The 25,074-nt window shown below is 35.5% G+C and overlaps 1 protein-coding gene across 1 annotated transcript in view; it reads right to left on the reverse strand.

Annotated features, from left to right (window-relative positions):
- ITFG1 (integrin alpha FG-GAP repeat containing 1) overlaps positions 1 to 25,074 on the reverse strand; it is an 89,305-nt gene that overhangs the window by 9,996 nt on the left and 54,235 nt on the right. Inside the window, exons 10-13 of the mRNA XM_019471396.1 lie at positions 18,890 to 19,040; positions 18,300 to 18,408; positions 14,511 to 14,554; positions 12,479 to 12,557 (exon numbers count right to left, since the gene is read on the reverse strand). Coding sequence (XP_019326941.1) covers positions 12,479 to 12,557; positions 14,511 to 14,554; positions 18,300 to 18,408; positions 18,890 to 19,040 — 383 coding nt within the window. The remainder of the gene's footprint in view (positions 1 to 12,478; positions 12,558 to 14,510; positions 14,555 to 18,299; positions 18,409 to 18,889; positions 19,041 to 25,074) is intronic.

Here is a 25,074-nt window from a genome sequence, read left to right on the forward strand (position 1 = left end):
TTATAAAAGCTCTTACACCAAGAGACTACCAAGATAGGACACCTACTTTCAGAAGCAGCTCTTCAGCTTCTGTATCCTCTTATGGGGACAAACTACTTCGTATATTGGATGATGATAATTTTGAACCCCTATTCAATACAATGATTACTTTATGGTTCTATTTTTCTGAGCCTCCCCAGCCTCCACCAGCTTTTTAGGAGGAAGCTTGCCATGTGCCGTTAGGCATGTTTTGAAACAGGCCTGTTTAATCACGAGGTAAATATTCTGTATTATTGTGTTTTTAGAGCTATGATAATTTTATTTAAAAAGGCAAGATAAATGTCAACTAAATACACTTAGATGAGATCTGAACAGTCAGGCTGATGCAGTTACCTTTTTGTTAAGCTGAAACGCTATTAGCAAAAAGAAACAATAACAGTCGTCTTAAAGATTAGGCACGTTTTAGATTTAGTTTTTCCCCATGCAGAACCATGTAATGAGCAAGCAGATGTGGAAATATTTAAATAGGATTTGTACTTTCAGCCCTCTGTTGTGGGGGCAAGGTGTACTGCGTACATTGTTAGGTGAATTCCTAGATTATGGAATCTGTGGCAGACAGCATTAGCTGAGCAGCTTGTCTCTTTACGAATGGGGATTTTTCTGCTAAGTTGAGATAACAGTATAGGACTTGAATCTTGAGTCTGTCCCCATTTTGTCACTGACTTCCCTTACATGATCTTGGCTAAATTGCTCAATCTCTAGGTCTCAATTTCTACATCTAAAATTTGAGTAATTCTCAAATTAAAGTAAGCACATAATATCTGAAAGCACTGGTTCCAATATAAAAGTAGCAAGGAACAAGTTTAATTTTATTAAATTTGACTTAGTTATAAAAACAAAGTCTGTATTACTTGATCATGCTAGAATATAATAATTTTCTTTAAAAATTTGCTTCACTAATGCTGAATTCTGAAGGACTTTTCCCAAAAGAACAAGGTGCTACTGTAATATTTAACATTGAAAAGCTTTTAGAATGACTTTTGAGTGAAATATTTAGGATTATGAGGAGACTGCAACTGAGATCTTCCTTTTTTTCTTTCATCATACAAATGAAATGAATGTCAACTAAATTAAAGGAAATAAAAGAAAATGTCATACACAGTGTGCAGTCAGCCTTAAAAGAGGTTAGAGAGTCAGATACTGCAGCTAGAATTCTTAAAAGCATTGAATAATTTCATGGCCACTAACACTGGTTCTTATGCCTACTAAGATAAGGATAATGAAATCTTATGCTTCAGGATGTAAATAGATCATTTGCAAAGGTCAGAAAGGAATGTTTTCTTCTACATAGCAGGCAGAAAATGTGCACATACCTTTTTTTTTAATTTGCCTTTAAAATTGGGAGATATTAGCTAAGCAGGACTTGGGATGATGGCATATCGAACGTTCTAGTTTACTTAAAAGCCGGCTACAGATATGAGATCTTCGAGGCTATTTCTTGCTTTACTCCACCTATATCTATCACAAATTCTGTAGGAGTTTGATGGTTACTCAAATGTTCCACTTAGAATTGCAAACAAGTAATTAAGAATGACAAGCGTTCGTCTGAGAAACATAAAAACCTTGAACAAAGATTATAAATAAAAAGAGAAATTACAGAGAGTACTGTTAACAGTTTATCGTCATTTCTGAAGTTCTCAGTCACCGGTAATTAATTTACTTATGAAAATATTTAAAATTTAATTTAAATAGCAACTCTAGCTATTTGTTCTGTTGTAAAACTATTGTAAACACTTTTCTACTTGTTCCAAGAAGATTTGAAAATATTATTCCATCTTCAAGCTGGAAGGTAGGAATTATTTCTTATATTAAGATTGTTCTTTAAGCTTTTGGAAATCTATGCAAGCAAGATGGAGAAAGTGGCTGTTGCTTCACAGTTTGTTTTGCTTCATCAGTAGAACTGTTACCATAAACAAGAATTAAAAAACCTTCCCCTGGTCATGCTGTACATTATTACTTTTTTAATACTACTTTAAAGACTATTCAACACTATGTCTTTTGCCTTATGCTTCTTGTTTCAAAAAGTTATTTGGAAGCACCCAGATATCATAGAATCATAGAATCATTGAGGTTGGAAAAGACCGCTAAGATCATCGAGTCCAACCGTCAACCCACCACCACCATGTCCACTAAACCATGTCCCTAAGCGCCTCATCTACTCGTCTTTTAAATACTTCCAGGGATGGGGACTCCACCACTTCCCTGGGCAGCCTGTTCCAATGTTTCACCACTCTTTCAGTAATGAAATTTTTCCTCACGTCCAATCTAAACCTCCCCTGGCGCAACTTGAGGCCATTTCCTCTCGTCCTATCGCTTGTTACTTGGGAGAAGAGACCGACACCCACCTCGCTACAACCTCATGGGCTATGATATTGGTAGAGGTATTGGTGTTTATATTTTTGTTTTAAATCATAAGTCGCTAAGTTTATTGCTTCAAAAACCTTGGGCCGAGTAAAAAACCTCAACATTTTAAGACATGGTCTTCAGTGGTTTCAGCCTGTCAGAGACCAAATTTTTAAGAAATAGCTAATGATGTTGGGCAGCCAGACCTTACAAAATTTTGCAGTTTGATATTCAGAAATCATTCTGGACATCTCTGAATCAATCTCCTTATTTTTGAAGTCTGGCATATAATATTAGAAGCAATACATATCATTAACCTTTTGAAAGTCTTTTCTGAAAAACAGAATGACGTGTCGTCTATGACACATACAGTACTTGTTCTTTTACATCTGAATTAAGGCATTTCCCTTCTGTTTCCATTATACTGATGTAAACTTGCTGAAAGCTTAAGAGTAGCGCAATATGCCCTGGGTTAAATTGCAATGTCCTTAACAGCTTATTTCAGGGTGACTACACCTAAGCAGCATAAGTGCTTAAATGAAGCCAATTCAACTTTATGAAGGGAAGGTGATTGCCTTTACATGTAGAAGCAATGCTTTCTATTGTTTCTTTGAACAGAACTGATAATATGTGACACTGGATTTATGAACAGTCTAGTTGAACCTACATAAATAGATTCATGATACTGGTATTGTTCAGTCAGTTTAAATAAGCTTGTTTTGTGGAATAATAGAGCAGGACATAACAAGATCGCTACACAGAGCTGAAAGACTAATGGAAACTCTGATTTCAAACCTGTGGTCTCCTGAAGTGCCATTCTTTTAATTTTTTTAATTACGCTTTTCTTGACAAAATATCATTTGCATTTAAGTAGTCCATTAAAGCCATCCAGATTAATTCAAAATGCAGTAATAATACTTAGGCTTTCAAAAGTCCCCCAAATTCAGTATATTAGAGGACTGAATAGCTAAATGTATTTTCATAAATAAAAATGTTATGTCATTATTTCTTCCAGTTGCTATATTTTCCTCTAATTTGCAAAACGATGCATTTATCAGAAGCTTTAATACATTCACCAAAATAGTAACTGAAGATACTTGAGAAGTGTGAATCAACTTGTCAAAAAAACCCCAAAATCTAACAGAGTTAAAAAATATAAGAAGGAGTTGCTTTGTTTTAGACATACATTCTTTGTTCCTGTTGACAATGTAGGCAGCTTTTCTGGTAAAAAACCAGTTCATTGTGTAAAACATAGTATCTGAGTTGTAGTCTCTAGTCTCAGACTTGCATCTAAATTCTTCTGTACCATCATCTACCTAATATTGAGGTCAACGCATGAAGGACTGCTTTCTTATAGATTAGATACATATATGCATCCTAGAAAAACTGAAAGTTATTCCAAAAAACTACATGCAGAAGTTGCACGAACTGCTGCATAGCTGTGAACAACATGCATGCAACAGCTGGAATAAGACAAAGCCAGTTCAAGAGTTAGGTAGAATTTCACAGTGAATGTGCGTCACTTAAGCTGCATAGTTGAAACACTACAGTGATATTTACTTTACAGTGATTATCGGTATTGTGCTACATTGCACACCAAAGTGTTTCCCCATCTTTTGAAGCTGGCAGCTCCTTATTTTATTTGAAAATATGCCAGAACTACTTACTGCAAAAGAAAGGGAAAATATAACTGATAATAATGAAATACCTGTGTAATATGCGTTAAGAATTTACAAAGCAGCTTTCAGAAAAAAACAAAACCCCAACCATCTCACATTTTAGAACGTTGGAGAATTTTATTTTCTTGGTTTTAGTTGAAAGCTTTACTTCAGTTCCCTCATTACTGCCTTTGGAGTTGTAGGTCATTGGTTGGAAAAAAAATGTAGTGGAGAAAGAACTCTTTTTCTGCTTAAAATTATGCAATGGCAAGTTCAACTTTCTAAGGGCTGAGGACGTCTCCCTCTCCTGACATAGCTGTTTGCCTCTTTTCATTAGTCCACACAATAGGAAATTCTAGATTAATGCAGTACATAACTTCACCTCTCAACGCTTTCCGCAATACCTTCTTCTGGATTTCCAGAAATAACTGGGGGAAGTGGACTGAAAGTGCAGACTTGCAACTTTGATACCTATTACTTGCAGTGCTGCTAACACTTGTGATACTTCTGAAAGCACAAACTACAATGCATTTATATGAGAATATATGTTTTCATTAAGAATAACTTTACACCATAAAATTACAGAAGTTAAAAATAGAAACTCTTTAAAAACTCTTAAAAAACCCCCAAACAACCAAACAACAAAATCATCGTATTGCTGATATTCCAACCCTTTGCACAGGGGAAAGTTGTCTAATTTGTAATGCCTAAATATTTGAAGTTTGGTAATATTGCATGCAACATGACAAGTTCAAATAAGTTTTCTAAACAAAAGAGAGTTATATTGAAAAACATACTAGCAGGGTTATCCCCACCTACAGCAACCAGAAAATCCCTCTTAACAGAATCCAGCTATTCAATTATTAAATGATTCCAGCTTGTTCCATTAATACGCTCTTCTTTCTGTATAGTGGAATTCTACATAATGAATCCTGCAGTGTCAAATGGCTATTGAAATTAAGCTTATTTTGCTTTTGTCTGGTACATATTGCAATGTTTATGTTTAAATTCATTACTGTAATAGCTGCTAGATATTTGTGTTCACCTCACAATCCAATTTAGTTCAAACAGCATGAGAACTCAATGCAACAACAGGGAAGAGTAAGCAGGTTTCAAAAAACCAGAAGGGCATTTCACCAGCATGTGAAAGGTCATTCTGCCATGGAAGGTTTAAAACAAAACAAAGCAACACCAGCAAAATGAGAGCGCTCTGAAATGAGAATTGCTAAGGCTATCAGTCCATACAGCTTCAGTCATACAGATGCTTTAACAAATTATGACTTGATCCATACGAGCAATTCAATGACTCTATTCATATGATAATATTATGCCTACGTATGGATACTGATCTCTGAGTAAACCTTAAACATTTATTGTTCTGTTGTTCCTGGCCCACAGGATTAATATTTTTGGTAGACACAAACTGCAACTATGACCCTATTTATTTCAAACTCTTTCGGCAGATTTTTACGTTAAGAGAGAAAATTAAGACGTTTGTAGCACAGGCTGAAACACAGAAGATACTCTCCCATTTTAAGTAGAAGTGAAAGCATGAAACAATACATCAACCCAAAGCTCCAGCCAGGTTGGGCCTGGCTTGCACAATCACAAGGCTTCATCTGGTAAATACAAGACATGTGGCACATCAAAAAACATATAAAAAGTGTTTTGGGTATGCCACACGCTGCACAGAATAAGAGGCCTTCCCCCCCGTAGGTGTTCTTATCACAAAAATGGCAAGTGGGAGCTGTGAGCAGTTTTGCCTCAGCTGTCTGGCTAGTCAACACACTAAGGAGTCAGCCAGTACTGCTGTGGTTATGGCAATGCATAGCTACCAGTCTTATCCTTCTATCTGCCTGTCTGCTGACAAGCAGAATTCAAGGCCAGGAATTCCTACAAAGGAGAGAAAGAGAAGGTATCTGAGCTTTCAGATGGCATGCAGAAGAGGGAGAAAGCAAGCAGGAAGACAGAAAAATTGGGTTGTGGTGAAAGGGGAAGGCTTGTCAGAAGGAAAAACAGGGTAAAAAGATGCTGATGGCTAAAGGCAGCCAGATGTTCATAGTATGAAGTCTCTACAGGACTACCCAGTCATTTGACTTGTTCAGCCCTTGACAAGGCAACATTGCAATAACAAATTTAAAATGTCTGTCTTGTGCTGGTGCTACAATATGAAACCATCCTTGTTCAGTTTCTGAAAACATTTCAGTAAATTAACAGCTGCTCCATATTAAATCTAAAGTATCTGATCTTATTTATGTTGTTCTGGGTCCACAAGGACATTCGTTCTAAGAAAATTGGTTTGTGTTATTGGTAATAAATGAAACCAAACATATCAAGTAGGTAGCTTTCTCAAGAAAACACGAAGGATCATTATTGGGACCCATTTCAGCCTGCAAAAATGACATGCCTGTGTTTTAGCCAAGGTCAGAACTGTTAACAAATAGAGCCGTATAGATATAATCTGCAGTAATCTAACTGGCATCAGTCATGAAGCAAAATTCTATTCAAAACCAAAGAGATTTAGTAGGGCTACTATTTCATGATCAACAATGATTTTTTTAGGATGCTGAAGTTTAAAAAAAACAAACAAAAAAACAGAAAAAAACACAACAAAAAAACCAAAGCCCAACAGCTTGCATTTGGTTAGCTTTACTAAATTCATCTTATGTATCCTCCCCCCACCCCAAGACCAGCTTTGATTTACTCTGTGCTCAACTTTAGATATTATACCCTAGTTATTATACTCTAGTTTACGCTATGCATTGTTGCTTACAGGATTCAGCTGGAAAACACTGTGTCACAATAATATTAGAAATTTCTTTGAAGCTAGTAAAAGCCTGGAAATGCAGGTGTAGAGCTGAAAATCCAGGCTGACACTCATACTTAACTGTGGGGTCTCCTCAAAAATAACAACTCCAAAAGAAATGGTGAGTGGAGACAGCAGATCGCAGGAAATGGATCAGAAAGCATGACTCAAATTTGAGTTTGCATACTTCTCCCAGATTTACACCTAGACCTGATCTGAAGCATAAAATTCCTTAAGTATTTGAAGAAGCTGTTGCAATTGAATTTCCTCTGAGACAGAAGGTCTGTGGAGATATTAACTTGCAGATACAAGACCCGGTACTTCTCAATTCTAATGCTCATTTTGGCAATTGCTACTCCTTGTAGCTAATTTAACAGTATTTCTTGTTGTAAGATTACAAGTGAATTGAGGAATGTGAAAGTAAAAGCACAGAATATGCGCTAATTATTATTCTGCTATCTTTTAACAACATACTGGGATGTTAATACGAGAGAGAATAATTCAAACTTCTAATGTTTTAAAACCCCCCTCGTAATTATGCAAATTTCCTGTAGTTAAGGCTTGGCAGATCAAAGAACCTTAAAATGAATTAGATAAGGACAGCCATATGTGCCTTTTTATTTTACTCTTTGCATAAATATTGCATACACGAAAGATACCATAATTCAGAACTAAAGACCTGAAGAATTAGGAAGATCAGAAGCAAAATGGTGGACATTTCTTTGAGCACTGTATGATTTACTTTAGCCCAGGGCTGGAAGGATAACTTAAGGTGACTGGATAGTTTGTGTTCAGTGGTCCAGCCAATAACTGTTCCCTCGTGAAGACCAGTGGTAAAGACAACAAAGAGCATCAGTTGACTGGGGGCGGGGAGGAATGGTGGGCATTGTTTTCATTAGAAAAAGAACTATGTTGTTACTCACATTACTTCTTGGGAAAGAGATGAATTATTTAAAAAAATATGATTACAAACTAGCAGATTATCTCATTATTGCTTTCATATAATTAAAAGCTTCAGATATAGATTGTTCCATGATATTATATAAGGAATGCAAATAAGTTGATGAAAATTAGTTTTAAAATAGTATATTGATGCCATACTTTTAAAAGTTTAATGTGGAAAAGATGTTTTGTAGGTTTATACATGGCCCAAAATGCCATGTGGGTTTGGTATTGCCCACCAGTACACATTTATGGAAGCGTTGCTTGAGGTTGTTCTTGATAGTCAAATAGAATACGATTCTGATGTTACAGACTGTTTTTCAAGATAGTAATCTGTAGGCCAGTAATTCTAGTTAGAATATTTACTGAATTTTATGAGTAGGACTTGTAAAAGAAGAAAGTTTAGCTACAAACTTAATATAATAGCTTCAGAAAACATGACTTTGAAAAGTTCTTGCAGGAATTATGCAGACTCAAAAAAAAATCTGTTAACATATTACAGTTGAGAAACTGATCAAAGGCAGTATTATAAAATTCCCTGTAGCAATACTGCTAGGGTCATAAATGCACTTGGAATTCATTATTGTTATTTCATAATGCCAAAACAGAAAAGGAAATTCATCATGATTGGACTCTTAGGTTTTTATTATTGTAAATGTGGTAGCAGTGAAGATGAATGGTACTACAGCAGTATTAAATCATATTTGATAGCTGTTTCTTAGAGTAAATTGTAAAAACATTGCATTTCAAAAAGCACTGGCCCCCCCCCCAAAAAAAAAACCCCAACAAAACAACCCTCAAACAACCAAATTCACCAAACCCTAAAGAATGTTTAAGAAAAATGTTTTTGTTCTTGGAAGAGAAAACCAGAAAAAAAAAAATTAAGAAAATGATACATGAAATAGGTCCAAATTTTAAGCTAGCTTTATTCCCCACAGATATAAGGAATTTGTAAGCTATGTGCATTCTTCCATGACACAAAGGTCTGTACACTGTAGTTGGAAGAACATCTTTATTTTGCCACTGGGTTATTTTATAAGCTTGCTTAAGTAGTAAGTGCCAAAGGATCAAACATACAGAAAACAAACCCATCTAAACTTGTATTTCCTCAAAGTGGGTTTTAGAATCAGTTTATACTGCTGTGAATTAACCTTTTAATAGATATTCTGCACTTGAGATCCTTCAAACCCATTATTTTGTCATCTTCCGATTAAAATTATGTCAATTTATGAAAATAAAATTTATTTTAAAAAGCAGCATGTAGTATATCATTCAGATATGCCATGTTTCAGTCCTCTACAGTTACTATTTATGATATCCCAAATATAAAATATTTTTAAGAATCTAATAATATAGATTCTACTAGCTGTTAGACATGATTTTTTAAGTCCATTGTATGAGCTAACTTAAAACATCAGATTTCTAAGTCTGAGATTGTGTTAATTACAAATAAGTAGCAAGAGTTAGAAACTTCTCTGACTACATGAACAATGAATCTAAATGAGTATAATGAGATCTAAGCAAAGGTTATGTTGTTTTTTTGATTTATAGCTATTTTATAGCACTTTCCTAAAGAAGAAAAAAAGGGTCAGTTTGATGGGTTTACTAATGTGTTTCTTTTCTTAGGCAAAAACTGTCTTTTTTGTTACTTAGGCGGTTATTCATCAGTACTCCTGATACTCCGATAGTAAGATCATGTGTAGGTATCTATTCACAAGTCACATGGCCAAAGGAACTATGAAGCTGTGTTTTCTTTAAGTTAGTTTATATTCACACGGGTGCACCAAATTTAGGCAGGCCTGCATTAAGTCCCAGTGAGCCTGAAGGAATAAATACATTACACTACTTTAAACCCACTGATTTCTTCATTTAGACGCATGTTCACCCAATGAATGCACTCAACTAACTTTTAGTGGCAGGCTGGAAAAAAATTTTGTAATATAGAAATTATAGTAGATTCCAGTAACTCTGACAGCAGCTCTCAGGAAGAAGCTTTATCAACAGGTCCATATTCCAAGAAGATAGCCTCCAGGAGTACAGAGGGGCAGCAATCAACTGCAAGTAGTTTAGTTAACAGCGTAAGGAGAGATTAGTGAACTCCAGTCTTTATTACACAAATTTGTGAAAGTAAAAGAGTTTTTACTCTTTACTAAGATATGAAGTGCATTCCAAGCTGTTTATACTTTTGTTGTTTTGAAAAACAAGTACTCCTATGTCTTTTAAAAAAGGAATAGGTACAACAAAATTGCTTGTATTTAACAGTATATGTCTTACCGGTATTCTATCAGAAACTCAACTCTAAAGCCAATATGCAACACGGAAGCAAAAAGAGGACAAAACCCAAGATACCTGGTTATCAAGAAGAACAGAACAGAAAAGGCACTCCAGTGTGGATTGGAGTAATATGGATAACACAGTAGGAATCTCTAGAAACCTGTCCTGAGGCAAAATGCCTTCAAAAACGGGATAGAAGCTGTGAAACTAAGAATGCCTGTATTTGTATGAATATGAATCCTGCACGTCTTTGCAAGCAGCCCTACTTCCTGCATGGAACCTGCAACATCTTTTAGCCTTATCTTCTATTTCCCCATAAACCCTCCGCAGTACACTAAGCTTTTTTCTGCTATGCTCCTTTGTTACTGCTTGGGCAAGAACATTTCAGGCTATGGCTAATTGCAACTGCATGCATGCTGACCATGTGGCCAGCCTGAGGACAAAACCAGACCAAATAACTGTTGATCTCTAACTAAAGTCTTTTTCTCACGTGGAATTTTGTCTTCTACCGAACTGCTGATTTTTCCAGAACCGGTAGAGTTTTATTTGAGGCATGTATGCTCCAGTTAAAATTGGCTTAAGCAAGCTAGTGGATTCAAAAGTTACTAGGGCCCACAAATAACCAAAAAGACAGCATACTGAAGTAAGTTGCACATCCACAGGAATCCAGGCTTTTGAGGGATAAGGAGAAAGAACCTGTGTAGGCCTTTACCAGTATTTTCTGATATGGTTAACAAGATAGGCTGTACTGTGACTTGGCTCTGACAAAGCTTGCAAGCCTTCATCTTGGTAATTGGAAATAATGAGATATGCCAGTTGTTACCCAACCAGAACTGGCTGCCTAAGGGCATGGGTCAGATAGTCTAACAGAGTGTAGTGTAACTAAAAATCTCTAAACTCATCATGGGGTTTTAAGTGTTTCTAACTAAATATGTAAGCTCTTTTTAAATTTAGCTTATGAAGAAAACCTTCAGAGAAATGAAGCTGAGTGTACAACTGGCAGGACGATTAGTTTGTTAAAATGAATTTGTGCAACTATTAGAAAAAATACTCTGCATTTTCATGCTAGCATTAATTATTAGTTTGATTAAAATGTAGGCTAATACTTTCAAGCTTTCAAACCCATATTGAAGCATGTTCGAACATTGAAGTGCTACAGAATATCAGGATATGTTTTTGCAGCTCTCTTCTTTCTCTCTCTGTTTTCTAGGGTAGAATTAACAGTCCTGAGCACAGTATTCAAGGTGAGAGCATTATCATTGATTTAGGACCCTAACATGTCAGCATTTTTTCCCCTAAATTATTGTTATTATTTAAATTAATGTTATACGGAATACCATTTTCCCAGTGAACTACGGGAAACTTTTTTAAAATTTGAGTTTAATTTGAAATAAGACTTGAATGACAGATGCAGATGACTGCCACCATTGGGAAGGAGTCAGAATGGCACAACTTACAGACGTGCATACTCTGATCCATACTTTGGCTTGAGAGTGTGGGATTTTTTGCCTAAGCAAGAAGCATGTCCATTATGAGATCCTGGTCATAAGATGAACAGTCATAAGTTAGACTAATAGACCTCTTAGTACAGTCACCTGTGTCTTCTAGGAGCCACTAGCACATACCTAGGAAGGCAGCACAAAACCTAGGATATTCTTCTAACATTAGGCACTGCTCGGACCATGGCCTAATGGATTATTCTTTTTTTGCCTACTTTGTTTTTGGACTCATGTAAACTGTGGCACCTGCAACATCTCATGTGATTAAACCTCTAGTTAAGCTACAAGTTGCAGGAAGCACTGCTTCTTTCCATTTATTTTGACCCGTTACCTAATGATTCTTTGATACCTTGTAGTTCTTCTATTATACGAAAGGATGCAGCCATTCCCCCTCTATCTTCCTCCATGCTAATCATGATTTTATAGATGCCTGTTAGCCTGCCAGATGTAATGAACAACTCCAGAAAAATACATCCTGTGTTTACTGAATATTATGTTGATCCCTTTTCATGTAGCTACAAGATTCTGTTTAGGTATTTCAATGCCCCTGTTGTTTCTTAATACATAATTGCTAAGGAACTGGTAGAAAAAGTAAATCATTAGAAGTTTATGCTATGTCACAAACTGATGATATTGTACCCAACGATTTTTCAGATTGGGCAAGATATAGCCAACTGTTCAAACCCAATTTGTATGGGACAGAAGAAAGGAGAAGAATGCAGTTGCAATGTTTGTAATAAATATGCAATCTGTAAAGAAATAAGAGAAAGTTAGGGGGTTTTGGCCCTGTAAACTGAAGACACTATTCAAAACCAGTCCCATTTCACTCTGTAGACTTCTTTCCAACTCTTTAGGCTGCTGAAAAGTATATACAGACAGACCGTACCATGTGTATTCTCATTATGAGGTTATCTTACCTGACCCATTTTTCAGGTATCCATTTGCATCTACAGTAGTGTACATGATGTAAGGACCAGGCTGATTAACACCGAAAGGCTACAGGGTGGGGGGGAAAGCAGGCAAAATTTTAGGAACAGACAAAGCTATAGTAATAAAACAGTAAACCAAAGAAAAATGTTTCTAGATTAGTAATTTCCTTTTGACATAGATAATTTCAAAATCTTGCCAACTGTTTTGGTCATAGCATCATATGGAAATTAATTTTCGAGATAAGGCTAATCAGTTGGCTAAGTAACATTCAGTTTCTCATGAAGAAGGCAATACTATTCAGTCCTCTGGCAAAAGGTTTAATGTTTCCTTCAAAGTTACAAGTAAAATAAAAAAACCCTAAAAATTCAAAGAAATAACTGCATGTTCTCAAAAACAGAACTCATCTGATATTGTCTGAGAGAATGCACTATCTTGATGGTCTTTCTGAATTGAATAAGTACTATACAAATTCAAAATTTTGTTATCATTCTTTAGCAGTGTTTAATTAATGAAAGTGGTTGAATAGTTACTTGTTGAGTACCAATATCTATTTTAAGCAAATTCTCTTGAGGGAGAAAGTGTACTTAAACATCAAAGTACAGTTATGGGGGAAAAAGTAAATAAAAAAACAAATTTAAAAAAAAAAAGGGAGTTGTGGAGAACTGAGTGATGAACCATAACAAATACTTCTAAGAAAGAAGGGGCAGACACAATTATCTCCTATGGTGGGGAAGGGAGAGGAGGGGGGACAACTGTAAGAATAGATTTTAAAGAAAGTCTTGTTTGTTTGTTTGTTTTTTTAAATGCTGAATTCAAGCTGATATTAGGGCATCAAATCCAGTAAAGATCTTTCAAATGAGTTACAGAAAGAACACTAAAAGAAGAGATGATGACACATTTCACATCATACCTCAAAAAATAGTAAGTTCTAAACTGTAGGAATAAGTGATAACGATGAGAGATGGGGTCAAAGCCTAAAAAAATAATAATTTATTAGAATGAAGAGTAAGGAGACCGCAAAGGTGATGTTAATGCAGATCTATGAAAGATGAGTAAATAAGGTGAAAATCTGATTTTTATTTTTTTTTCCCCACCAAGTAGCTGTATTCTGGCATAATGTACTTTATGTTACTTTCTGGCAGAAAACTTCTTTTACAGTGGAGAAAATAGCATTTCAAGGATCTTGATAATGAAATGTTCACCAGCATCCGTTGTGAAAATTTGCTTTTTAAACCCTTTCTTTAGTTTTGTAATTAAGCTAATAATACTATCAAACCCCCTTTATTATTTTATATTGGAAGTTATACCCTATGTCTTAAAATAGGCTTGAAGAAAAAAGTTGGTCCCATTTGAAGCAGTTTTTGATTTTTCGAATTAAAATTAAATTTCATATTTTTGCAGAGCTAAAGTGCTAATTCTAGCTTTGATTCCTCTAAGTTCCTCTTTTAGGCCAACTTTCACTGTGAACATTACTAAACAATTTGCTAATTGAAAGTTTGGTGGGTGAGTTGCAGGGTCTCTGGAGATGATTAAAATAATTGAAATAGAAATCAGCACATGTATATGTAGCTATCTGCAGAATCATCAGAACCAAGTGTATTTCCTTCCCTTCTATCCTTCATTGTACCCACTTACTGTATTTTAGCCCAGAAGTGGCTGTATGGCTGAATCTGTCCCATAATCAGTTTTGCCTGGCCTTTCTGACTGCCCAGAACAAGACCTGGCACACTACAGAGTTTGGGCATCCAGCTGTATTACACAGGTTTTTCTTGTATCTGGTATGTCCCAGCCCCCATGATGCTGGGTAACAAACACTGCAGAATCAGTCAACTGATTTCATCTCTGAGCAGGCAGCTGGTGAAAGGTATGGGTCTCAAATATGCAGAACTTGGCCAGTCATGATTTGGATTACACATTCCTCAAGTCAATAACTGTCTTAATGTGTGGAGAGGTTTTGGTATAATTAGACCTCAGCTTATTTGAAGCTAAATAGTAATGCAAAGTTATAGTTATACTTACTGTTATTTTCCGAGGACAGTCATTAGAACAGAGGCCACTGAGAACTGCAAAAACAAAAAGTGAGCTTGTCGTGTTTATGTTAACAACCCATCTTACAAGCACTACCTCTGAAATCTGTTAAAGTATAGTAATAGTGTCAGGTATCCATTAAAACACAAAGAAAATAAATGTCTTCTATATGACTCATGTTAATGTATAAAAAAATCCCTAATCTGTTTGAAGTATACATCTTTGCAGAAATTAATCAGCTAGTCACTGTTTTATCATACCTCATTGGTTAACCAGCTCCAAAAGGAGAGAGTTGCCAGTTAAAAAAAATTCCAAATTAAAACATTTTTAAAATAGTGGACTGTACATTTTATTCATTATTCTTCATTTCTAACCATGTAAAAATATTGGCAGAGATTGAGCTTTACTGTTTTAACTGGTAAAAAGGTAAGTAAAGGCTTTTCCTTCTATACAAAGGGTAGTTTTACAATGTGATTTAAAGCAATTCACAAAAGCTGTAACAAACAAAAATCCCATTACCTATTTATTCTATGAATTCAAAAGTATTATAAGCAGATGTGTACGATTCTACTTAATATCTAAAGTCTGTGACACTTGTTCAATTACTTGTTTAAAACTTACTAGTTTCAAAAATCAGTGAAATTACAGAAATATCTGATAAACATTTATAATCAACTAAATGACAGACAATGAAACCCATCTGTTCTATAACCTAGAACATCCTGTCACATTAGAACATCAGTACTAAAGTGCCTTTAAAACAAACAAAAAACACACATACACACAAAATCTAAGGTGTCATTCTGATGCAACATTTGGACTTTAAATGACAACAGTTTGGTTGAGTGGCAGCCCAATAATGGCTATGAGCCTGGAAGAGGACACAGACCAGGCAGTACCGAAGCCAAGTAAAAACATAACTTCTCTATGAGTTATGGTATCCCAAAGCAAGTGTGGCAGATAGTGAAAATTAAGATTTGGACCAGATTTGAGGACAGGTGATCCTAACCACCAGGATTTTTTTTTAAAGCATTTTCTGTGTACTTTTACTGGAGTCAGAAATGGCACTGTTCTAGTGAAGGAACATTTCTAATATTAACAACTGTCATGATTCCCAAGTTATAATTCTTTGCTTGCAATTTAAAAATGTTGCAATTTCCAAATAAAAAAAAAAAATCTATTATTATTATACAGTCCAAAAAAAAAAACCTGGACAGGTAAGATGGTGTGGCAAAGCAGAATTTGAAGACTGACTGTATCTACAGACTTTTATGCTACGAGCTTATTTTATATGTTATACATAGGTGTGTATGCAAGTGGAACCAAGTCTCCCATTTTGATGCAAAACAGCACACTGCAATTTGCTGTTCAATTTCACTACTGGAACAAATAATCTGACCAAGTACATTTGACATCAGTTATAATGAGCAAAACTGTTCTCATTGTCCATATGCCAAATAAGTGAACACGATGCATTTATTGATACACTAACTCGCACAAAGCATGTTTTGTTAAAATACCCTCCCCTGTATCACAGTAAAAATATTTTTAGACCACTCATTAATTCCCATTTCCTGGGATTTCTATGCAAAACCACTCACATCCTAAAAGGGTGCTAAAAAAATACTTGCTCCAATTTTTAAGATAGATTTACACAGAGTGAATCAAAAAGCATGTTGCACATTACTCCTTTCCCCATTAAAATATCACAACAATTATAATTCTAATATGGCTTTGTGAAGTGTAAGATTTTTCTAGAGGATTTTCTGCATGCTTGTGTGAATTACACTACGCATATACAGTATTATTTAAAAGAAGGCTTCCATCAACATGACAAATCATTATAGGGTATTATGATGAGAATAAAGCTCAGGCTAAGGAGAAAGTAATAAATGCATCAGCCCCCAGTAGTAGCTGCAGTTCTGTTCACCTTATGGTGTGCAGAATGTGTGCTTTAGAAGGATTAGATGCATTTAAGTAATGTGAAGGCAAATACAATTTTTGAAGGTGAACCCCTAGTTGTTCCTGTTTAGCTTTGTCCTCGTAAGCTCACGTACAGCCTCATTTTTCACTCGTTCTCAAAAAATCAAGGAAGACAGACAAAGCTCAACACCTTTGCAGTCTGGAAGAACATGGTAGGGCATGCAATTTGAAAACCTAATTACTCTCAATTACAGATATCATAATCTAACTCTAGCCTTTTAAACCAAGGCTCTGATTAATTCACACACCCTTGCTACATTCATTGCCATTCTACGCTTTTATGGTAAGATGCATTTTGTGCCATGTAGTGCTTTTAGGCTGAAAACACCAAACTGACTCACACATGGAAACAAACTGGCTCTCAGAATAGATCACGCAGCATAAATAAATATAAATATACACCATGCCAGTTGTCACTGAAATGAAACCAGCCCGTTTTGCACTAGATTCTGCATAATTTCCAGATAATATAGAAAAGAACTCCAGTAAAGTAAGCTTGATATGACAGAGGTACAGCAAAAAAAGACAGAAGTCCCTGTTGGAAAGAACATACTGCAACCACTCAAGGCACAGATGAAAATAAGTGCACTCGACTATTGTTTCTTGCCTAGGTTTCTGAAAATAGGCAAGATAGTGGACAAACAAATAAAGCATGTTCCTTCAAGTCAATATTGCTTTAATTTCTTCTGGTTCCTTTCTGTCTTACTGTGGCATACTTATTTATATATGCAAGCATAATTATATTTTTCCTCAAATTAGCAATTTATGAACTAATCTTCCTCCAAATTTTAAATAGCATCACACATTCAAAAAAAAATATCTAAGTTGAATGATGCATACGTGTAGATCTAACGCCATTTTTATATTGACAACATTATGTTATGTGAGGAGATCAGTGAAGGTATTGTACAAAAGATTCACAAAAGGGGCCTCATAAGTTCAGCTAGTCTAACCCTTTCCCTCAAAAACAATTAAATATACCACATAATTTCTTAAACTAGTTGTCAGGACCTCTAATGTTGGTAACTGCCACTTCTCCAGGAATTTATGTTAGTACTTCACAAGCCATCATTTAGGAAATTATTCTTACTATTTACTCTTCTAGTTTGTTACTTTATGTTGTATCCTGCATGGACATGCAGAACACTCTTCCCCCATTGTTATGGATCATTATAGATTGAAGACATAGATCTTCCTTACATTTCTCTTTTAGGCTGAATAACTTGGTTCCATGTGCTCTTTCCCTGCAGATCATATTTTTAGACACTTGATAATTCTTGTTTTTCCTTCAGAAGCCAGCTGAGAAATGAGTTTTTAAAGACCTAGTACCTGTCTCTAGAATTTTGCTAGGATGCAGAAGGAAAGGTCCAGGATGAAAGGAAAGATTTAACCTGCCTCTAGTTAATGAGTGAAATAAGATGCATTCTTGTAAAGAAAACCCCAAAAAACCACACTCAGGAGATGATGAACACTTATTTAAAGGTCACTGTGGTCAACATTGATATTAAAAACAGCTGAAGTGTTGAAAATAGTGGGCAGAATTACTTCAAATTTTAATAAGTACACTAAAATAAAACCAAGAAAAAACCCTTTGAAAGGAAACAAAACCAACTTATCCAAGTTCAGATTCTGCAACAAGAAATTTCTGCAATCCCTAATATTTCCCACGCTGTGGTTTTTTTTTCCCTAGAATTATCATACACAGAGCATTACCATAACGTTATCATATACAGAGGCTTAAATATTCACATTCCTCTGAAGGTCCCATTTTGACTTGATTATACAGTGATAACTTACCAATAACTTTAACAAAATAGGCATCTGCTTCAAAGTTATTTTTTAATGTATGGATAGCAAAGTCCTTGTTGGAGTAGCCTTTGCTTAGCACAATGATATCCAAGATTCCCTAGAAGAAAAAAAAAGTTTACGTTAGAATGCTGATTTACTCTAGATAACATCTAAACTTAGCAAAAAAATTCCCTTAGAGACACAAAGGAAAAAAATAGTGTGTGTGCAGCAAAGTTTACACCTTCGCTACGAATTTTAATCTTTCAAATCTTACTAATCTATGGCAATTTAGGACAGAGTGCTCCATCCACAGCTAACCAGGACAATGCATGTGGTCCACGGCTTCTTTCTTGCCACTGAAGAGGGCAGCTCAAATGGAGCATACGGAGGGTCAGCAAACTTTTCGGCAGCGATGGGCTGCTGCTATCTGCTCACCTTCCAGGGAGCATCTCAAGAACGAATTTCCCAGGCTGAAGGCACTGCCTGCCATGTGCTATAAAGCCAATGTTTCTACAAAGCAGTCTGCCAATGGTACACAGACAGATAACAGCAGCACAGAAAGAGAGCTGCTACTTGCCGTAGTAAAGAGTTGAACTTACGTCTTCGTATATGTCAAAGAAGGTTGCTACCACTGCATCCTTGATTTGATTTAGATCCGAGAGCTCCCAAAAAACTTTAAACATACGACGTACAGTCTTGCAGCTTACATTATTGCATGGGACATTTTCTAGTAAAAATGCTTGTTGATTGCTGTAAAACATATATATATATATAAAAAAAACAACTTATTTGCCATAAATAGTCTAAATAATAGACATTACAGAAATACTGTAATTAAATAATTTAAGTCTGCTGAAGTTAAGTATAATAAAAACAAAGCTAGCAGCCACTGGATACTTTAAAATCCATAAGCATTTATGTTAACTTTACAGACAGCATTACAACCATTATGTCATGCCTGACAAACCAATCCAAATAAATAGATGTGTCCAAATCAGCAGGAATCATTTCATTAACCATCAACCATCAAGACTGAACATATTCTTACTTTATTCCAGAACAAGTACAAGTGCACTTATCTGCTATTTTCCTTAATCCCTCCACAGCCCTTTAGCTTAAGCACTACTTAAAAAGTGTCAGTGCTTTTTCATTATTTTATGAAAATCTTTTCCCACCCCAGCTCCATTAATAAATTTTCTTACACATTGCATGATGTTTTAAACAAATTTAAGATTAAACCACATCTCTATTGGTAGTTCCCCATTGTTTCAAAGCAAACTAGAAAAAACAAACCCCAACCTAGTAGCACAGTAAAAATAAGACAAGACAAACCAAATTGGACATTTGCTGACATAAAACAAATACAGACAGAAAGACAGGCTGTAATACTGAAACAAGAAACAAACGAACGAGAGTACCAGGTCTGGTATAGCAAAATCTCCCTTCTAAAGAATTTATCTAGTACATGTCCATTTGTCAGTGGGAGACACAAGGTTCATACGTGTACACTGATGACTAATAGCATTATATGCTGTCTCTGATACTGTAGCATGGAAGGTTTTCACCGTTCCAGTGAGAGTGGCAGACTTTACCGACTGGGAGTCTGATTCTTTGGCAGGTCTGTATCCCTGGGAGCCCACTAGAATCCATCACTGCCTTGGCAATGGGAACAGATGAAGTTTCCTCCTTTCTTTCTGGGGGCAGAGCCAGGAGATGGAGCAGACAATGTTCTGTAAAGCTAGCTAAGCATGTCAGAGCCCAGGGCAATAAACAAAACTACTTCTTCGTTATGACCTTGAACATACTGCTGTTTCAGAGGGTGTCAACAAGGTGTTTTTCTGTATCTTAACAGCATCCAGTGCCTCCAAGATGCAGTCACACACATGCACACGCACACTTTTCCTTAGGAAAGGTTTTATTTTTCTTTGTTTCTATGGTATATTTCAGATAATTTGCTACTCATAAGAATCATATCCCACAATATTCATATTTCTGCTCCGTCCATTTCGGAAAGAGTGAGAGAAGGGCAAAACATTTACCCCGAGAACAAACATTTCTGACACCAAAGTAAATCAGTTTCCTTGCCCGTTGCAAGTTAATATTTCAGAACCTGCAATGGGAAAAACGTAGGATTTTGTTCTGTGTAAGATGTGTCAAAAGTAAAATGGGATACTTAAACACTTCCCTCGAAACCTTATAATCACATTTCTTGAGCTTCTGTGAAAAATACACGTTAGGCCTTTATTTTTCTGCCATGTACCTGCATTTGATTGAAGCTTAATATGAACAACCCACTTCTTAATATTTCACTGTTAGAAGCATGAGTATATTGAATTAATGTCCAGCCAAAATGAAATAAGGTGATCTGCAATATTTAAGACATTGTATTACCTGTATCTGAGAACTCATAATCATAACTTGAAATTGTTGAGTGCTCACATTCATTTCATGTATTACATAGGTATCATATCAGATTAACCAGCTATAAGGTAACATGACAACCTGAGCTAAGCAAATTGTTTCAATTTCTCTTTTTCATCATCTTGACATACACTTTTTTTTTTAATTTGCAGGAAGTTTTACAAAGATGCTTTCTTTCAATTCACATTTTTTAAATTGCCAGAAATTATTAGATGATATTATTTAAAAGACTGTCAAGCTTGCATTACACTCTATGTACAGAGTATTGTTCAAGTCTAAACTATAAGCCTTGTGAATGGATAGACAAAAGAAGTTTGTTTAGTACAGGAACCTCTTATTTCCTTTCCTTGATACTGTGCATTTAATGACTTTCAAAACATCACAAACCGGACAAAGAATAACATAACGCTAACTGCACTGTGAGAAAAAAGGAAGATATTAATCAAAGTGGCACGGAGCAGGGAAATGCCACTTTTGTTTGCCCATCTGTATCCACAAGAGAAACACAGGACAAACAATGGGAAGAAAAAAAATCCCAAACCCTGAACAGATGCTTGAAGACTAAGAAGTGCACTATAGGAGAGCTATCGTGTAGAGGGAAGAAAAAAAAAATTCATAGATGTAGCGTACCTTGCGGCAGAGCAGCAGAGGTCTGGAGAACCCCTAATCAGAATATAGCTGAAAGTCTACTAATATTTATCTTAATAGGCAGCAGGAAATTTCATTTCATACTACTACTGATGATTTATATCCATACAGTCCCTTCTGAAACACAAATACAAGCTTGCCTAGTAAAATTACCAACTCAAAGATGTTACATATAAATGTTAAGCTACAGTGAATGTTAACTATACCTGCAAGTACATACACATAGGTTTAGATTCACTACTGTGAGTCATATGAAGTTGAAATCTGATTTTTTTGATTTTTTTTTTTTAGAGTCAGTGAGATTGTTTACCATAAAAAAAAATTAAGAACTTGCAGGGTAACAAACAAAAATAATTAAATTCTAAAGCTAATGAAAACTATTACTATTGGTGAGAAAGATGGGATAAAACAAGGTTTAAAAGTGAACTGTAATATTAAACTAATTTTAAGTTGTGGGTTTTTAAGTGGAATTTACAGAAACACATCACTTCACTGGAAGCATACAGACTTTTTTTTTTCTCCTGTTTACAAGCAGGCTATTATTAGCTTTATAATTAAAGCTGAGTCTTCTTTCCTGTCAATTTCCAAGGCAATTCCTTGCCATTTATTTTATTGAAGTCTTCAAATTATTTTGACTTCTATACCAGCATCAAATTCCTCTTATTTCCTTTAAAAGCATCATTGAAAAGCACGATGAGAAGAGCTAATAACTTAATAGATACGTAGCTTCTAAACAAATGCTTTAACTTGAGAATATCATTCAGGTGTCTTCTACACCACCTTGTTTTTTTCCTTTTTAAAAAAATGGATAGTATTTATAGTAAGGAACTAAGTCATAACCTCACCTTTATCTCCAAAAGGATTCAATTTTATTCTTAACTTTATTCACATTTCTGGCCAAAATTTTGAATTATATATCCTGCCGTTAGTATTTGAACAGCATTAGCCAACTAAAATACACTCTTGAAATACTAGTAGTTTCTGCTGAAAATATTAATTTCTGATACATTTACTTATGTGTAAGTATTTCCTCCTTTTTTGACTGAAAGTGAGTGAACATGACTTTAGTTTTCCTCAAGTATTTTCAAACCATTATCTCTTGATAATATACTAGATAAGGATTTTATCATGAGTATGTAGAAATTACCTACAACACCTAGAAACAATTTCAAAATAACAACCTCTAAAAAGCAAACGAATGCGCTCACACAGCAACTTCTGAATAGAGGAAAAAACAAAAAGCGCTCATTTGGTGGTGGGGGACAGTCTTCAGGTTTGCCCCAAATATACAGACCAAAAAAGAAAAGCTATGTACTTGCAGCCTTCCTCACATCTGTGTATATAAACGGCCCTAGTGCTTTAAACTTCCATCTAGTTTTCAAGGTGAGCTACGTTCCGAGTTCCACTGAAGGCTGCACATATAACTAGTTGTCTTTGTGCACGAACTTAATTTTTTTCATATGCACAGTCAAGTGATTCCCACTTGACTCAATACAAGATAAAAAAATAAGCACTGAAATAAAACATTAATAAAGGATTGTAGATTTTGGTTACATAATAATGAACACTAATGGCAAAGAGAGAGAGAGAGTCTGTCTGTGGTAGTAACTGTTAGCCACACTGTATCTCTCTTGATCCTTCTCAGTCCCAGTCCACTGCCAGGGCTGTGCCGATACGGGAGCTCCCATGTGCTACATCCCAGCACAGCAGGAGGAGATCTTGGTGCGCGGGCCACTCTTTTGAAAGGCTGCAGCAACAGGGACAGTTGCGGTGCCTTACTGTTTGCAGAGGGAAGAGAAATCAGCTGTTCGCTGCCTCCTCAGCTGTTCAGTTCCTTCTTGAAAGAACTCCTGAGGTCTGAATTTGGCCTACGAGCTGCCAGTTGAGTCCTTATGTTATATAGCGCTTTAATACACAAGCATCACTAGAATCACAGTATCTACCTCCGTGTTTTATTTCTGCTACATACTACAATTACCAAGAGCAAGTTTATGACCTTCCTATTATTTTGAACCAAATTTTGAAGATTCACGCCATCAGGAAAAAATCTCCCTGTAACAATGAATATCATTGGCATGCTTAAAATGACAAAACAATGTCCCTGAAAGCCTATGGGAAAACACAAAGACAGACACTGCTACAATGGTAAAACCTTAATATCAATGCTAAAGTGCTACACAAATGTGTAACAGTCAATATTGAACAAATCAGCTTAAATACTGAGAAGAGGCAGAGCAAAAGAGCTCTGAACTAAGACTAGCATATCACCCTTAACATGCTACTTGCAGCACTTTCAATATTTAGGTATTCACACCAATGTATACACAGTGGCACCTAAATTGTGTACTACCTGCAAAACTTTATCCCAAACAGCTTACGAATGATGCTCAATAAAATAGAGTTGTCTACAATTTGGAACCTTCTGACCGAAGGTCATCTATGCAGCAAGCTAAATTTAATAAGGCTGAATTACTATAAGCAAGGGTTAACACCAAAGAAAGACTGAAGACTTATCACAGTTTTAACATACTACTTTGCAATTAGAATTAAATATTTACTGCTTAATTTCATACATTTCTCATTCTGTCAGTTTTAGGCTAGTTCATTTACAGTTATACAGGGGACATCTAAATGACTAATATCTTATTCCAGACATTCAGAATAATTGGATTTGCCTCTATTTTTTAGATTTGCTCAATTACAGGGTACTCATCAATCCTACATTTAAAAGAAGTCCTTTATCCAACCTCACTTCTGACAAGTGACAACTAACAATGATTTAGGAAGAGATAATTTGGTCAAATAAGAGTCCTTTCAAGTAGACCCATATAAAGGATTAATACATATACATTAATTTAAAACTGAGCATGAATACCTGGAAAAAGTTCTAGAAGTGTATTATAAGTTTTTCATTCAACTGTCCATATCCAGTTGTTTGTTATCTCCAAGTTTCAGTCTTTACTGTTATTTATCTCCAACGTCAGAGAGAGATACTGTACTTCCAACCTTACCGTTACTTTACCAGTGAAAAACATTCCCTTTGAATAAAAGCATCATTGAAAAAAATGCTTCCTTAGATTACATATTTGCAATGCAAGATGCCAATTATTAGTATCTAATTTGGAAACAAGTTGTTAAGCAAAATTTGTTTCATCAAATTAGGTGCGAAAAAGACAGGTGTTTATAGACTCACATACAGTACGTACTTACACTTTCAATGTTACCAGAGTCAATTTCAAACCAGGATGTGAAAAAAATGAATATATTTAGATAAGATAGCAAGTAGAGATGAACCAATGAGTAACTACTGATAAAATCCCTTTACCTATTATTATTCCATACACACAGACAATTACGAATACAGTCATAACTAGAGGGAATAAAAATTCATTTATGTATCTAGCCTGAAGAAAAATCTGTGGACTGGAATTCTAATGTGCAGGTTTTGTGTCAAGTCAGAAGTTAAAAGGATTTATAATGGCCAGATAAATATGTAAGAATCGACTGTGAATTCAGCATCTTCACCTGTTGGAATTTCTTGAGTCTCTGGGTTCGAACCCCCACCACACTTGGAACCACAAGTGAGATGACTTTTTTAGAGTCTGTTTCCATTACAATAAGGAATGTCTCCATGCTGTCAGAGTATTACACACTTTTATTCAAAATCAAAAGAATATGGCAGGAGAAGAAACAGTGTAGACTTACGACAGTTCTG

The sequence above is a fragment of the Aptenodytes forsteri genome, unplaced genomic scaffold, assembly GCF_000699145.1.
Source record: "Aptenodytes forsteri isolate BGI_AS27 unplaced genomic scaffold, ASM69914v1 Scaffold33, whole genome shotgun sequence".
Lineage (NCBI taxonomy): Eukaryota > Metazoa > Chordata > Aves > Sphenisciformes > Spheniscidae > Aptenodytes > Aptenodytes forsteri.